This window comes from Alligator sinensis, unplaced genomic scaffold, assembly GCF_000455745.1.
Source record: "Alligator sinensis unplaced genomic scaffold, ASM45574v1 scaffold611_2, whole genome shotgun sequence".
Taxonomy (NCBI): Eukaryota; Metazoa; Chordata; order Crocodylia; family Alligatoridae; genus Alligator; species Alligator sinensis.
In genome coordinates, this window is record NW_005841869.1 from 374,427 (window position 1) to 391,827 (window position 17,401).

The window sequence follows — 17,401 nt, forward strand, 5'->3', positions numbered from 1 at the left end:
TGCTGCCCTCAACTTTCCAGCTAGTGGCACAAGGGGCAGAGGACAGAGGCAGGGGTCCCAGGATGAGCAGCATGTGCCGGGCTCTCTTTGGCCATGACGGGACCAAGCTGTGTCTGAAACCAGCCGATCTCTACAGAAGATGCTATGCAGCAATGGCTCACGCTAGGAACAAATCCCTGCCCTCTGGTTCTCAACACCACTCCCGATTTAACAGTGTGGAGTGGGGGGAGACGATCAGCCACCTGCCATGAGTAACCGGCTCCCAATGATGCCCTGTAATCAGCCTGATCCACCCCAAGGCGAACAGCATTGTGAATCCCCAAAAGGCTTCCCCTCCACCCCCAGCAGCAGCCGGAGCTCCTATTGTTCCCGTCTTCCCATCCCCTCTCATCTGCAGTGCCAGCAGCTGAGCCTCCATCTGGCTCTGAGTAATCAGACCCACACTAGCAGGCTCCAAACCGAAAGCCGAGAAGTTAATTTGTCCTACAATGCACGGGGCTGACGAGCAGCTTTTCTTCTGAATGGCTGACAAGTATAATTAAGTGCATAATTGGGCTGGCATGTTAGCCCTTCCCCAAGACTTAGCCACGCTAATAGATGAGGGCAAGAGAATGCACTAAGCGCTTACAAATGGTGGTTTCCATTACAGTGCTTTAAAAGGGCAATTTCCTTGTGGGGGATAATAAAGAGGCCAGGGCTAATTTCCTTATAACAAACCGTAAAGGTCCGCTGCAAAGCACATTGGCTGTCTCTCTCTCGCTGAGCTACCTGAAAAGCCTCAGGCCTTGCGTAGATTAGACAAGTTGCATGCATGTCACCCAGCCTATTATTAGTGCTGATCTGGTTTCATTAGTGCAAAGCCCAAATGGGGAGAGGCTGCAAGCAGCACAACCCTCGATGATGCTGATTTAGATTAAATCAGGACCATTACATCCCTATACGAAAGGTTTAACCCTGGTTGCGTACGTCTACATGGCGGGTTCACACCGATGTTGCTAGATATAGGAAAAAAGCAAGGGCATTGCAAGAACCTCGTCAGCCCGCATCTCAGGCCACAAGCCAATTCAGATGCAGGGCAAAGAGGCTGAAACTCCACTGCCATCCTCTGTTCAGTCTGCCCAGGTCTGAAGGGGACCAGTGTTTTTAGCCGAGGAAAAAGCCTTGGCCACGTTCTCAGGCTGGCACTGGGTCAGCAGCCATTTCTTGTTGCTAGTTTTCTTTTAAGCCTCAAGAAGCAGCTTCTACAAGCGCAGAGCTGCACTCAAGCCACGTGAGCGAAGCCTTTTTCTGGCCTTTCCGTGTTGTTCAGAGACAGGGAAGACTTTGTTAAATTTGGCTCAGACAAGCAAGTCAAAGCCTGGCCTGCCCGTTGCCCTACTCTGCTGGATTTCTGTCCTAAACCCCGGCCGCAAGTCTCAGCAGAACTGGCTTCTGAGGGGCTCCCCACGACTTTCAGACCAGAAAAGCCTGGCACCAGCCCCGAGTCGGGCACTCACTGTTCTCAGCCAAGAAAATCACCAAACCCCCCCCTCCAATTGTTGGTGTTTTACTAGGAGGTTGGACCCATGTGCTTCTAGGAGGATGAGACCCGTCAATGCAGAGCAGCTTAGCAAAGCCCCTCTTGTCTCCCTGTCCCAGCAATCACCGCCCAGGCATCAGGCTGAGAGAGCCCCAGGGCTGAGCTATCCAGTTACAGTGAACACGAGATAAAGACTGAGACACAGCCTGCGGGTCCCCCAGGAAAGAGAGATTTTCCAGCTTTCCTCTGCAAATCCTAAAGATAGCCTTTCAACAACACGCATGATGGATGCTTTCAATACCAATAACTGCCGGAAAAGGGCAATTCCAGCAGCGGAGCTGATTGGCATAATAAATGGCTTCCTCCCAGCCAGGAGGTCTAGCTGCCTCTGATCTGCACTGGCTCATCTTACCTCTTGGGATATTGCAAGATGTTTCTGTGCAAAGTGCAGGGCTTGCTCGTGGTTCCCCAGGGAGATGTAGGCATTTCCGAGACTCCAGCAGGCTCTTCCTTCTCCCACTCTGCAAAACAGGAAACCAGCATCCAGAGACGTTCTGTGCAAGGCTCAGCGGAAGAAAGCCACCAACGCTTTCGGGGCCTTTCTGGCCTCTAGGGTCACGCCTGACAGCAGCTTGAGGGGAGAAACCCCTCTTCCCCCCTCACCAGCTTCCCAAGGAGCAAGGTTCAACTTTGCCGGAGCCTTGCTCTCATCTCAGTGCTGCATTTGGAGGGCAAGTTCTCACTCGTTCTGCTCTCCAAGCTGCCCCAAAGGCTTCTGGCCAGAGATACCCGACATTTCCTTGCCCTCCAAGCCAGGGTAAGCAGTCCTGGGAAGCAGGGGGGTGGGAAACCAGCACTGAGAGGCACGTGCAGCAGGGAGGCAGGTAGCCAGGGGCTGAACCAGGTCGGGGGGAATCCACGGGCCACTGGAGCCTGCCTAATCTCAGTTAAACCTCCCCCTGCAAGCAGCCCCTCTGTGCCCCCTGACTGCAGGTGCAGGAATACTGCACGGCCGGCAATCACTTTGGCTTGCCAGTCCGCCCATGCAAACTGCTCGCAGCCATGCACACTCATTTTGGGCACATGCTGTGGGTTTATAAGGAATCTCTAAAGCATTTGCTTCAGTGCTGCTGGTTTTAATCTGAACGGCTAGGGGTGCTCCCCACACTGTGCCCACCACCTCCTGCGGGCACAACTGTCCCCCTTCATTGCAAAGTACCAGCAAGCTGCGGGCACCAGCACCCGATGCAAGAGGATTTCTGTTCCTGCCTGGGCAGAGCTTCCATTTTAATGTCTTTGCTCCATCTAGTGGCAAGAGTTGGAGGACCCCAGTGGCTCACACTTTGCAGGGGGGGGCAGTTATTAGCATTTTCACTACATAATTAGCCCCAAAGCCCTATCTAGATGCACTGCGTTGTCCTCCCAGAAGCACAAAATTGCTCCCGAAGCACAGCTGAGTTTGCCGTCCAGTCTAGGTTTCAAGGACGGATCCCAGCGCCCACCAGGGAAAGGAGTCCCTAGCACCGCATCCAGGGCGGTCCTTCCATCATGTCTCTAGGGACCACACCACAGCCAGACAGACTGGAGAGATTTCAACAAGGAAGCCATCCCCAGCTCACTTTCTCTGTCCCCTTCTTCCCTTCTCGCCCAAAACACTCACGCTGCACTACCAGCAATAAGGCATTTTCACAACTACTCCAGCCAGGAAAATCTGAGTTTTCTCTTCTCTGAAACAGGACTGCAGAGGTAAGAAGAAGAAGAAAAACTCACCCACAGGAGTCCAGAGCAAAGCACAGAGTCCTGATCTCCCCAGTGGCTTCTCTAACAACTAGCTGAAGAAGCCCAGGTGCCCGCAATCATGTTCAAATGCGGCCCCTGGTTTCAGATGTGCAGCTCAGGCCTGACTTCCAGAAAGGGCCCAGCACCTGCTGTGCCCCTGACATCATGTGGATCACAAATGTCCAGCCCTGATGAAGGCTGAAAGCGGCTTGGGTTGGCCATCCCTGAGACCGGGTGCTTGAACTCGCTGCCCACACTGAACAAATGTGCCCAGGCCATCTGATGACACGAGAGGCCACTAAGCTCTACCCTCCTCTTGGCTGGCTATTTCCTCATCTGTCCTGGGAGTCTCACTTCTTCTAGCCAATTCTCCCTGGCTTCCCTTGCATCTTCTGCCACGTGCTAAGCTGCACCTCCAGCTGCCTGCATCTATCTGAAGTTGAAAGTGGGTCATTTGGGCAGACCCCCGGACTAGCTCAGTTAATGAGATGCAAGAAACTGGAAGCCTGGCATGCAAATATTCAGGCGGATGGATAAAGCTTCCTGCCGGGCAGGGGCAAAACATATAACAGAGGTAGAGGTGATTATGCAGGGAAGAGGATGCCTGGCCCCAGCTGTGCCAGCTGACACACCGCGCATTCCCACACAGCACTTCTCATCGCATCAGCAGGGACCTTCCGGCAGCATCTCAGAGCTCCTGCTGCGTGGGGCTGTTCAGTCCAGCCCCTCTCAGTGGGACGCTATTTCTGTTCCCCTGCAGGTGCCCAAGACGAGGGCACAGGGATCAGCAGCAGCCACGGCAGAGACAGAGCAATGACTGCAATGAACCTTCTTGCAGCAGAGGCTCATACTTTTTTTTCATGGGCAAGAGGCTACCTCCACCACGTTCACAAAGTACCAGCCCAAGCCCCGTACCTGTCGCCCAGCTCCTGTGCAATCAGCAGGTGCTTTAGATGGTACTCGATGGCTCTCTCGTACTCCTGGAGCAGCGTGTAGGTGTTTCCAAGGCTGTAGCAAGCCTGAGCTTCTACCGCTTGGTCTTTCAATTGCCTGGACAGCTGGAGGGTTTTCCTGCATGAAGACACAGCAGGTTCATGGTGGGCATCTGCAAGCTGGCAGAAAAAGCTAGAAGGGCCTACTTTATGCAAAAAAATGCCCCCTGTAAAAGTTGGCTGATGTCTTTTTCTCCTCCTCTGTGCCCCTTGGAGAAAGGGCCCTGTGACTCAGGGGCCCTGGCAGATGTTACAGTTAGGGTACAATTAACCTGTTAATCATTCCATAAATAGTAAACCTGCCACATCCAGGAAATCAAAATATATTAATATTTAATTAGTATTAAAATGATATATTACTTATATTAACGATGCAACAAAAGAAGAAACCAGCTACAAAAACATTCCACAAATTACGTGGAACGTTTCTGTGGCTGGTTTCCATCGCACCTTGAATTTGTTCAAGTGGCTTTTGGGTTATAAACCTGCTCCTGAAGGAAGACTATTCCCCTCCCAGAGCGGGCAGCACTGCTTTATAATTGAAGAGGCACTCCTGGCACTGCAGTCTGGCTTTGGGGGGACTCTGCTGAGGTGCAAAGCACGGTAGTTTAGTCTCTGATCCAGTCAGTCCTCACTCTGTGTATCAAGACAGTCCCCAGCAAGTGCTAGTTCCTGGGAAGTGGACATCAACTGTCAGGAACTGCAGTTATTATCAGGAAGGTTAAACCCTAAGGAAGGAGGATGACCTGCTCATTCCTCCCTCTGTGCTTGTAAACCAGGCATGTGCCTGGTTGAAGGCAGGCTCTCAGCCCAGTCCCTGCCATAGCCGCTCAGCCCCTTGCATCACCCTGCACAGCTCTCAGCTGAAACTGCCCATCGCTGCCTATGCCAATCCAGCCTAGAAGCAACCCTGACGGCTGCGAGAGTCCAGAGCAGCCAGGGAGTCACGGCCCAGCGTGAAATGGCAGGAGTGCTCGGGGCACAAGCTCACCCAGACGAACCCATGCAAGGAAGGAGCCTTTCTTCCCAGCAGTCTGGAGATGGGAAAGGGGCGGGGATGGCCAGCAGATGGCAATAGGAGGCATTTCGGAGCCCGCTCCCCATGAGCTCTCCCTGAAGCACACGGCAGCTCTTCACACATGTGTATTTGTGGCTCATACTTGAGCCGTGGCGACTGAAGCCTGTGGATTCCTTGCGGCAGATTGCAACCTCCCAGCCTGCCGGGTCCCTGCTCCCCCCAGGCAGCCGGGCACTTACTTGTAGTACTCCGCCGAGATGTCGAACCTGCTGAGGAAGATGTGCGCATTGCCCAGGTTGCTGTACGCTCTCCTCTCGGCCGCCTTGTCCCCAAACTCCTTGGCGATGGCGAGGCGCTGAAACGGTCACACACGGATCCATGAGAACAGGTCCGACACCAACCCAGCGGCTGCGGCTTCTGCTACGCGTGCCCCATACTTGCTGCCCATCAGCACCCTCTCTCTGGGGCCCCGATGCTGCCAGGCTCTGGAGCAGGGACAGCGGGAGGTAGGCAGCCCCTCCGCGGTTGTGCACAGCACATTAAGTGCTAGGCTGAAGGCAGAGCCCAATTCCACCAGTGATGCAGTCAGGCAACTGGTTGCAAAGACCCGGGAGGCCTTGTATCACCTGAATGCATGCCCGCTGCGTGAAACCATCATGGGCTGCCTCTTTCCTCCCAGCCTCTGCCCAGCTCCCACCAAGCCCAGGCCTCGGTTATGCACTAGCTCGCTTCCACCTTCTCCCATCACTGTCCCCTGCCTCGCCGCTTGTCTTCAGGGCTGGGGGCAGCTTCCCAGGCCCCTCTCCTGCAGACCCCAAGCACTGCTGCCCCTGCCTCGATGCCTGGTGCGCTGCTCTGGGATGGAAGCAGGAGGGGGCACGGTGCCCCCATTGCTCCCATCAGGTGAGCTGGGCCCTGTCTGTGCCACAAGATGATCCAGGCTGTTTTGAGGCACTGCCGACATCTGCCACCCTTAATAAAAACATTTGCTCCTGCTCAGAAGCTGTCTCAGCTGCTTAATTAAATACATTGTTGGCCTTAATTAAAATTAAGAACAGGGGAGAGTTGCCAGGTCACGCACAATGCGCCCGAGGCTTCTGAAGCTGCTCTTTGCAGGAGCGGCTCTGCTCCCAAGCCGAGGACACGCGAGGCTTTCCCAGCAGCCGTGCCAAGCGGCGAGCCCTGTGCCCCTCAGCCGGGTGATGGCCAAGACATCTCTGCTCGGGAAGCCTGGTCCCAGCTACGTCTGCCTTTCACTCCTCGGGGAACCACTCTGTTTTGCAAACCCCTGGCCCAGCCGGAGAGGTCCTTGCCTGCCCCGCCGGGAAGGGAGCGGGGCTGGGCAGCAATCTCCTCCGGCGGCTGAGCACGCCTGCACAGCACAACGTAAAACAGACCAGCCCTGTCCTGTTTTGCTCTCCGCCGGCTTATTTATCACCATGGAGACCTCTGCGCATCTCTCCAGTCCGCACACAGGGCTTGCAGGCTGGGGCTCTCACCATCAAGGTTGTTTCCTGCTTGGGAAAGCTGGTGGCCCTGGGAGCCGGAAAGTCCCCGTCCCCCAAATCTTGTCGGTCCCACCAAGGGGTCTCACTCCCAGCCCACCGGGATGGTTCCCAGGAACAAGAAGAGTCCAGCTGTTGGTCCCTGACTTCAGGTCTTCCACAGGCTGCTGGTCCCTCTAGGGACTGGGGTTTGGGTCCTTCGCTGAGCCTCACCCGCAATGTCCCCATCCCACAGCACCTCCTGAGAGGCAGCTTCCTCCTGCCGACTCTGCGGGGATCCCTGGTGGAGTCGGTGCCGCTCCCCGTGCCTTCGGACAGGGACCAGCTACTGCCCTGGGAGCACGTGGTACAGCACAGCCCGCAGCCGACCACCACCTCATCCCTCATTACAGGGACAACTGCACCCTCCAGATGCACTGGAGCAAACATCGGCTTGGCCAAGCATCCACACCCCAACCCACCAGCTCTCTCCTACCTCTTTGTGGAAAGCGATGGCTTCGCTGAAGTTGCCGAGCAAGTACTGGGTGTTGCCAAGATTGCCGTAGGCACGGCCCTGTGCGGCCCTGTCCCCCAGCTCCTTCACCAGAGACAGATTTCTCCTGCAGCAAAGCAAAGGGGCACGCCTGGTCACGCTCAGCCCGAGAGACGCAGCGTGAAAGCAAAGGGAGGGGTGCATCTGCTCCTGGCTGGCCCGAGCGAACCACGCATTATCCAAGTCAAGCCCGTAGCTTGCAAGAAGGGGGAGAAAAGCATGCCCCAAGCCAACCTGGCAGCCACCTTCCAGCACACAACAAGGTGAGTGAATCGATTTGGAAATGGCATGGGGCTGCCATGAGACAGGCTGCAATGGCTGAGAACTCGGCACTGACAGCCCATGGGGACCCTGCATGCCCTGCCCCAGACAGGGGGTTTCCCCCACACCGGAGGGGAAGGAAAGTCCCTGCTTGCGGTTCCACGACCAGGTCCGACACCTCCAGGGGCACGCTCCAGCGCGGGCTGGAAGAACAGCTACTTGCAAAGGGAAGAGGCTGGGGGGGTGGACTTTGCAGCCTGCCTCATGGGTCGACCTATAGCCCCAGCACCACGAGGGAACTCGTGGGCCCGTGTTGGAATAAAACTTCCCAGAAGGACATTTTGTTAAGAGAGTCATTTGCAAGCGTGCCTTTGCCCGGTGCCTGGAATCGCAGCACCGCAGCCCTGGGAAAAGCACGCTGGTTGGTAAAACCATGGCCAGCCAGGGAAGCAGGGAGCAGCGGAGAGCTCAGCAGCACATGCCTCTGGTGCACAAGGCTGGCCCATCTTTGTGTGTGAATCATGGTGGTGCTGCCTGGCTGCTCGTTCCCATGCAGCTGCCAGCTGGACCCTGAGGTATTTGGCTGCCACGCTAGGGAGCAGGTGAGCTTAACAGTCTGTGTGGCATTTGGGGCTCTCTAATCCTCAGCTGCTGAGCAGACCCAACTGGTTCCACCCCCGGAGCAGACACAGCTCCCCCCCTTGCAGCCTTTCTGGGAGAGAAAGAGATGCCAGCCACAGGCACCAGTGTGCAAAGCATTGCCTTTGGTCATGCCCTGACTCTGCATGTGTTTGGTAGAGCAGCCATCAACACACGCAGCTCATGACCATACACAGCAAAGCTCTTGTGCTTAATGGACAAACTCCAGGGGCTCCAGGATGGGTGCTGACTATTGCTGCATCTGCTGCTGGAGCGTGGCTGGCTCCATTCGCAGCCAGCTATGGAGCCCTTCCCTATGCTAAGACCGAGCTCTACGATGCTCTTGAAGCCCTCCTGCATTTGAGCCACCTTGGACTGCGAGGGAACCAGGCTTATTTAGTCTGGAAGAGAGAAGACTGAGGGAGGACTTAATAGCAGCCTTCAACTTCCTGCGAGGGGGTCGCAAAGAGGATGGAGCTGGGCTGTTCTCAGTGGGGGCAGGTGACAGGACAAGGAGCAATGGGCTCAAGTTGCGGCAAGGGAAGTTCAGGTTAGATATTAGGAAAAACATCTCATGAGGTCGGTAGTAAAGCACGGGAACAGGTTACCCAGAGAGGTGACGGACTCTCCATCCTTGGAGGTTTTTAAGACATGGCTAGACAAAGCCTTGGCTGGGATGATGGAGTTGGGGCTGGTCCTGCTCTGAGCAGGGGGCTGAGATAGATGGGATCTCCTGAGGTCCCTTCCCACCCTCATTGTGTACGATTCTCTGATGTTGTGGCTGGAAGTGGGGTTTGCAGAGAGATCCTGCCCAGCGAAAGCTAATTCAGCTGGACCTGGATCCCCATCCTGATTTCAGCGCCTCCGGTCTGTGGTAGGGACTCCAAACAGGACAAAATGGCTCCATGCCTGGAAGCGAGGGCTGCACACGACTACAGACACAGAAGGGACGAGGCAGCAGTGTGGTACTATCCTCACGCTGAATACAGAGCCTTATTCAAAAGGGCTCCCTTGAGTCTAAAGAAGATCCACAGAGACTGCCCATGCTAGGGAAACTGAGGCAATGGCTGGATCTTTAGAGGTGCCACATCCTTTCCAGTGGGATGCAAAAGGGCTCGATGCGTCTGCCCACGAGGCTGTGAGTGATTCACCAAAGCTTCTCAAACAGCCCTCAAGAAATCTTCATGCCCTGACTCCCGGCTTCCTCTCTCCCTCCTCAGCAACGGGAAACCTCTTAGCTATCGAGAAAGGGTCCAAACCCTTTCCTCCCTAGTCCTGGCCCAGAGGAGGGTATCATCAGCCTGGCCATCCCCACGCAGCTCCCCAGAGGGGTCCGGAGACCAGCACCGAAATGGAGCAATTAGGGTACGCACCTAACGGAGCGCTATGGCCTGCCGGAGGCTTGCTGGGTTTGCTCCTGCATGATCCCAGCCTCAAGGTCCTGCTGCTGCCGCCAGCTCCGGGCGGCCCCATCCCCTGCCAAGGGAGGAAGGGACGGGCAGGTTGGTACTTACTCATAATACTCTGAAGCTTTCTGGAGCGTCTCCTTGACTTCCTCAGGCAAGTAGCCTGGGTCTTGGGCCCCGCTCCAAGACAGCTGCTTCCCTTTGGCATGGTAAACGTTGCCAATGTTATACAGCGCTCGGGCTTCCCCTACCTGGAAAGGAAGCACAAATGTTGCAGGGCAATGGATGTTATGCTCCACAACACGCCATCTTCCTGCTTTAAGGCAAAGGCAGCAGCCCAAAGCCAGACCACGGCAGCCTCCTCAAGAAGCCCAGCCAGAGAGATGAGAGGATGCCCAGGGACTGTCCAAAAGGTATGACTAGCAGGCCAAAGAGAGCCCAGGGTGCTGACTGCTATCCCCTGGCAATTCTGCAGGGCTTCTCCCCAGTAGAAATTGAAGCACTTCACAAAGGTGGGCAATACCACTAGCCCCATTTTACAGACAGGGAAACCGAGGCACAGAGAGCCAAGGTGACTTGCCCAAGGTCTTATAGCAGGCAGGACTAAAACCCATGTCTCTACCCTCTAGAACGGGGATGTGGAGGGAGATGGGAGGCCTCCAGGCTCATCTCTTGGCTGCCTGGTGGTCTTGGTCCAGTTCCTTGGGGAAAAACAACCAAGGGGATGAGCAGTGACAGCATCAGCTATCCCACCGTGCTCCTTCCTGACATGCTGCAGCCCTAAACTTGTGTCCCCATGATATGGCCAGTGACAGGCCTCGCTGGTGAAAAACTGCCAGTCAGACGCAGCCAGACACATGACAGAAGTATTCCCCACCGAACAGTGCCGACCTTACCTTGTCTCCCTGCTCCTGAGATATATCCAGGTGTCTCTGGCAGCACACGATAGCTTCATCAAACTGCCCGAGGATTTTCAATGTGTTCCCGAGGTTGCCGCTGGCCTTGGCCTCTCCGATCCGGTCCCCGATGGTTCTGCAAGAGAAGACCAATTTTTCCACGCACTGGAGAGGACCAGCCTTTCCCCAGACCCTCTCAGCTGGGGAGGGCTGGACAGGGTGCCCACGAGACTCATCAGCTCTTCTCAGAGCTGGTACAACGTGGTACAATGATCACGTGCTTTGCAGGGCAGAGGGGGGCATGTCCAGCCGCCCATCCAGGGCACAGCTCCTGTACCGTGTCTGGAGGAATCTGGGCTCTGGAGCTGCACGGCTCGCCTCTGCCCCCGTGCTGGGATATCACCTCTATGCAGAGAGGGGAAGATTTGCAGGCACTACAATAATCTAACTAGCTGCAGACAGAGCATACCTAGTTTCTAAAGGTGCCTGCTGGATTAAGAGGGATCAAGGCAGGCTAGGTTTCCAACAGGCCCCTGAACTGCCCTCAAACCTGCGACTTCAACTATCCTGCATGAAGCTGCTACACGTGCAATTCAGCCTTACCCCTGTGCACACAAACAGGTGTGCTTACAAGCTGGGTTGGAGCCTATGAAAATCCTGGATCGTGGGGTTCAAATCAGGCAGTCCTGAGAAGTGGGGCAGGCTCAAGGATGCTCAACTGGTTCCCATGGCTATTACCACGACACCTGCCTTGAGCCACCTCCCAGAGAACTACCAAAAGTTAACAGTCTTGAAAGGTCACGGGCAATGGTAGCCCAGGCTGCACGGATGCCTCCAGACAGGGAGTTCGGCAGAGGGCCCTTAAGTGAAACTGCGAGAAAAGACAACCGATAGCCCACGTGTCTGACCGCCCTGTGACGGTTGCAGCAGCACCGACCTTCCTGAAGACATTGCTTGCCTGGCACCCGAGATCTCTTGTTGGATACATGCTTCCTGGCCAGGCCCCCTTCCCCACTCACGGGCTCAGATGCCAGCAATCTTGCCTTCGATCGAGGCCGCGTTTGTTCAGAGCTGGCGCGCTTACCTGGCTAGTGTGAGGTCGTGCTTGTGGTACTCCAGGGCTTTTGAATACTCCTTTAGGTAGAAGTAGGCATTGCCCAGCTGGCTGTAGATGGCACTGAGAGTCTTCAGGTCCTCCGTCCCCACCTGCACAGCTGCCTCGAAGAAGGCTGCCCCGGCTTTGAAGTCTCCAGCCTTGCACAGACGCTCCCCTTCAAGCGCCAGCTCGAGGCAGGACGCCTCCATCCTGGTCAGAGACAAGCAGTCATGGAGTCAGCTCTGGAGGGGCTACATTTTTCACAGATATGGGGTCTGTAAAGGCCTATGCACACACCAAGGGTGGCAGGCTGGAGACAAGGGAAAACCAGACCACCTGCTAGAAAGGAAGGGAAAAGGGTTCAACAGCTCCTAAGTCACTGAGCCCAAGTCCTGTTTACAAATGCAACCTATGTGTCAAGGGGATTTAGACACCTAAGAGCCAGATGTGCAAAGGTACTTGGGCTCCCAACTGCAAATCAGTGGGGTCGGGATCTGATCAGGTCCCCTCCACACTGCAGCCTCTCTGCCCCCTGGGTGGTTTTGATCATTTGCCCCAAAGTGAGAGCACGCGGGGAGAAGAAGACTCACTCCCCCTACAGCCGCATGGTCCACAGTTGCACGGGCGAGACAACTCAGCAGACTTCCCTTCCAGCCACCCTTAGACCTCCGCGGAGAACACGTGCAGCAAACCAGCACGTCCACGCTGCCCCGACAGCCCCTCACTTGCAGAAGAGGTGCGGGGGCCGTGCTTAGCATCCACAGCAGAGCCGGCCGTGGGACCTCTGCCTCTTGCCCCCGTTGTTCACGGCAGCAACACCTGTCAATACAACCAGCCCCCACTAAACAGCTCTGATGTCAGTGGTTTACTGGCAAGCAGGAATCGGGAAGGTCTCAGCAGAGCCAAGCGAGATGCTCTGGCACTGCTTCCCAGTCTCGCCATCTGCTACCCCTGCGAGCTCCTCATTCTGGTAGGCAGCACAGACCTAGCCGCCCACCCCTTCTCCTTCCCAAAATCCTTCCTGTCCTCAGAAACCTCCGGCGTCGGCTGGCCTCGCGAGCGCTGCATTCCTCTGAAGGCCAGGCCACGTATGTCTGAATCTGGGCCAAAGGGATGGATCGCTTTCCCAAATGCTGGCAATGCAGAGCAGGGGGGAAGAGACCCCAGCAAGATGCCAGGCTCCCCAGCCCCTTGCTGCCCACCAGAACAGCATGGCCTGATGGGTTTCCTATGGGGTAGCCCGGGCTCCTAAGCCCACCACACTGCACGCCGCGGAGAACGGTTCCCTGCACCTGCTTTCCATTATCTTCCCTGCCATCAGTTTTTCCACGGCCCTGTTTATGCATCAGCGCCAGGGCCCAGTTCCCACCCGTTGAGCTTCGTGACAGCCAAGAGCTGCTCCGTGCATGGGGAATGGCGCAATGCTTTTGGTGCAACTTCAGCTACCGTCTACGGACCACCACCACTCCCCCTTTGATGCAGGCTGCAGCTGGCCCCGTCCAAAAATAAAAGGCAGCGCCGAGCTGTGCTGCGTTGGGGGAACAGCTCGCCCACGGCAGGGCTCAGCACATCAGGGGAGCCGAAGCGCGGTTGCTGCTAACATCGGCCGCTTCTAGTAGCGACAACACCTAACAGCTCTGCAGATCACAGTCTTCTTTGCACAGCGGGGAGCTTGGCTCTGTGCAACTCAGAGCTGTGTAGCGCTATTCAAGCAAGGATTTTAGCAAGACTCAAAACCCCGACGCTGAAAGCAAGGTCTCCACTACCGAGGGTTAGCATTAGCGGTGTAGCTGTGTCAGTTATAGGCATAAGAAAAATAACACAGCTGCATCCTGATGGAAACAACTTGTACTGGCAACAAGAGTCCGTCTACCCATCCAGATGGCATTGCCTGGGGAGGAGGTTTGCACAAATGGGTGAACTGTCTCAGCAACAAACCTCCTTTTGCAGGGATCAGCTGCATCTCTGCTGGAGTGAGCAAATCTGGCTCCCCTGGCACCATTATACCAGCAAAGCCTTTACAGCATCACTCAGCCATTACAACAGCACGGGCTACAAGCGCTAGCTACAGGGAGCTGCCGGAGGAAAGCCAAGCCCTCGGGCACCGAGTAAGGGATGCCTTCACCCTCGTGCTTCTTAACTTTGTGCGAGCAACCCCCCTGCTCCGCGTTAGGGCTGCAGAAGGAAAACAGCACAATTAGAGGCTTCCAGGGGGTCTCAGTCACGGGCTGGGCTCTGGTGCATCTCCTCCACCAAGGCACGTACCTAGGCACGGCTGAGGAGCACAACCGCGGGTCCCTCGGTGCTTCTTGCATTGCAAAGCAGCCACGAGGCAGATCACATCCACGGTGCCTGCGCTAACTGCCTCCCCGCGGACTTCAGCAGCGCTCGCAGCCTGCCTGTAAGCCAGAGACAGCCCAGTAGCTAAAGGGTGTTATTCTCATCCTAGAGAGGGGAAGTCCACGACAAGTCATTTGAAAACGCTGCACCTGTGACTCGGGAGGAGCCAACGGGCTCAGTTCAAGCCAATGACCCCACTGGCAGGTCCAGTGACATGAGGATGGTTTCATCCTGTGAAATCTGGCCACGAAAATGGTGAGGGAGGGGGTGGCAACAGGCACAGGGCAGCCCACGGGTCTACAGCGGGCAGTCGCTCCTGGATCTCCGTGTGACGGACATTCACCCCTTCTCCGTCGTGGGGTGGGAGCTGCCTGCTACCTCAAAGATGCTAGGCGCTTCGAGGTGTGTTGAAGATGCAGATCGTCATCATCTGATCATCGAATTTCTGATGATTTTTATAACACCAGTGTTAGCTGCCGTAATCCTCCACCAGCAGCCCCTACCCCATGCAAAGAGCCAAGGCCAACCCCTGGGCTAAGCAGCTCGCCATCTAAGACCAGAAACAGATCCACGGGAGGGACGTCCGAGATGCTGTTCATCACTGCACGGCACACCCACGACCCAGCCCCAGAGCTCCCGGCACAGGAGGGTTTGACTGAGGAAGGCAGAGCACCGCGTCAGCGTGGAAGGAGGAAAACCACAGACCTGCCTGTTTACAGTCTCAGCAAGCGGGCAATGCAGCGGCACCCCCGAAACATCAGCGAGCCCCAAACCCAGAGACTTTAAGGGGATGTTTCACGGCCAGGCATCCCGCTCGCCCACCAGAACAAGGCCAGCGATGAGAGCGTGCCCCCTGCTTCAAGGAGCTGAGACCAGCATCGCGGCCCCGTGCCTTGAGCACTGAAATACCAGAAAGCTGGAAAGCATCCACCAAATTCTCCCCAAAATAATAAAACCGATCTCTGCAAGTCCTAATTACTGGGTAAGTCTCTCCGGCGCTCTCACACATGCACATACACACGCTACTTTGGAGCCAAGGCTGTCCATCAGCACAGCTGTAATTTACCCTGGCAAGGATCCTGGCCGGGCATATGCTATATAGCAAGGATGCAAATCTCAACTCAGTTGTCAGAGCTGGTTTGCGACGCTCTGGAAGGGAACACGTGATGACCGGCTCCTTTTTAAATGCAGCAAATCCCCTGTGAGCTGCAGATCCCCGTTCCCACCTGGCTGAGGTTCGGTTTAATGGAAGCAGCTATTTGCCAAAGCTGTCTCATTCGGGCTAGCCGCTTCCCATCTCCTCTCTCCCGTGCAACAATTACAGACAGCAGCTGTCACAACTGGCTCTCCGGGAGATAGACTGAGGAGCAAATGAACTAGAGCGTGCCCTCCTCCCGAGCTGCTGGACGCGGTCCATCCCAGGCAGGGCTGAGGCACATGCACAGGCTGCAGCAGGAGCAAACCGTTCCCTGCTATTGCCGTGTTAAATTCGGAGCAAACCCGCCCCTCGTGTCAGTGCCCTGCAGTCAGGGCAGCTGCACCAGGGATAACTCGACTCAAGATATAGTGACAAAGGCAAATCTCAGACCCGTTATCTCCCCACCTCTGGAGGAAGCCTGCATGGGTAATCGCATGCAAAAACAGCTCCGTTAAAACAACACTGCTGAGTCCAACAGCTGGGAAGCAGCATAATTAAGGCTGCATGGCAAAAAGGGTTTGGCTTCTTTGGCCGTCGGCATTGCAACCTGCAGTTGCATGACAAGGTACTATATATCCCCCCGCATATGCAGGAGATCTCCTACCTCGCGCTGTCAGATGGGAGCGTACCCAGCTGTGCCGTGGCGAGAGCAAAGGCCCAGTCTGGCCAAGTCAGCTCAGACCAAAATCCTTGGAGATCGTAGCCTCTGGAGCTCCAAGAGGCCTCTGCGAGAGCACGCAAACCACAGCTATTCCAAAGCTCAGGACTTGGCTGCAGCCAAGCGCATTTTTACAGGGACAGCAAAAAGCACATCCTTGACAAAGCCTTTCCCCTTCCCCCGCCCGCCACTTCAATTTCCAATTCCTGGTCCAAAGCCTGAGGGAGCCAGAGCTGTCGAAAGAAAAAAGGAGCCAGAATTCAGTCTTGGACAAAACATTTTCCCTAGTTTTGTACCTGGAAAAACACTTTGGGCTGAAATTTTCTAACGCCCACTCAGCCCGAGGAAGAGACCTGGCATGGAAAACTCTCTAGCCCAAATGTATGCAAGTTGGACAAAGTTATGAGCTGGAAAGGAAAATGCTCTTAATGTGAAGCATTTGGCCACCTTGGCGGCAGCAGCAGCGAGAGCAGCTCGGAGTGTAATCCTGGGAGGCAGCTGAGGTCTTGGTGCAAGAGAGGAGATTCCCCTGATTGCAGACCTGGGAGCTGGAAGAGAGATGAAGGGTTAACATTACCTGACCATCCAGGAGATTCAACAAAGAGATTTGCACGCACAAGTTGTCCTGCAGCTTCCACTAGCAACTGTGCTGTTGCTCACGATAAAGGTGCCTTCAGCCAGCACACCTACGCTCATGGGAAGGGATACGAGCTGTAGACCCCAGCAGACCCCATGCCGGGGGTGGAGTTGTCTTGTATTATCCTAATAGACTCAGCCAAAGCGTCCGTACAAAACTAGCAGGCAAACCAGGCCTTTGAAAGAGTCGGGAAAGAGAAGCAAGTCTGAAAGAACGAGAATGACGGCTGTCACTTTAGCATCGTCTCTTTTCAGGGCCCCACATCCCCGAAGTTCCCGGGAAAGGCAGCTGCTGTTGTGCGGCAGGTCCGGCGTGTTAGAGAGCAGTCGCGTGCTGCGCGCTCGCTCTGAGCCTTGCTTTCATTTTGTTTTCTTTTGTGGTTTCCCACTAGTCTAATAGATGTTCAGTTTGAGAGCGTATGCGTGTTTGGCCATGGAAAAAGGAAACTTAACTCACTTCTCCGGAGTCTGGAAAGCCACGGTCAGAGAGCAGGTGAGGGGGAGATGTATCTGGACTTCCCGGTCCAGAGAGGAAGCAACTGGAAAGGCAGAAAGTTTGGGCGCCGCACGGGGGTCCAGGACACAGGCTGGACTGAGCCCCAGGTGTCGCTGCAACTCCTAGACCCCGCATCCTGCTGGCAATCTCAGCAAAGAGGCCAAGGATAGGACAGGCCAACCCCCAACAGATTCAGGTCAACATGGACTAAGCAGCATAGGTGCAATTTGTGCCTTGGCCATTCTCCGGTGGAGAGCGCCACCCATCAGGTCACCAAAAACGCCACCCTCCTGCTTTTAAACCGAGCCGGGGGTTTAGTGGCTTGCTGCCGGATGTCCACAGAGTCCTTCCGCCCATGCCCAAGGCTCCTGGGCAAGGAGACGGGCTCAGTGACAGCCCGGCGACATTGTCACCAATGCATTTTCCCTAC

General features: G+C 55.7%; 1 protein-coding gene across 3 annotated transcripts in view; it reads right to left on the bottom strand.

Moving 5' to 3' along the window:
* GPSM1 (G protein signaling modulator 1) overlaps positions 1-17,401 on the bottom strand; it is a 100,983-nt gene that overhangs the window by 56,997 nt on the left and 26,585 nt on the right. For 2 of the 3 annotated variants that reach the window (XM_014526590.2, XM_025193736.1), the window contains exons 2-8: positions 11,632-11,853; positions 10,548-10,683; positions 9,760-9,902; positions 7,289-7,412; positions 5,548-5,663; positions 4,214-4,369; positions 1,932-2,040 (exon numbers count right to left, since the gene is read on the bottom strand). In XM_014526590.2, coding sequence (XP_014382076.2) covers positions 1,932-2,040; positions 4,214-4,369; positions 5,548-5,663; positions 7,289-7,412; positions 9,760-9,902; positions 10,548-10,683; positions 11,632-11,853 — 1,006 coding nt within the window. The remainder of the gene's footprint in view (positions 1-1,931; positions 2,041-4,213; positions 4,370-5,547; positions 5,664-7,288; positions 7,413-9,759; positions 9,903-10,547; positions 10,684-11,631; positions 11,854-17,401) is intronic. The other variant, XM_025193741.1, reaches the window with a different exon arrangement.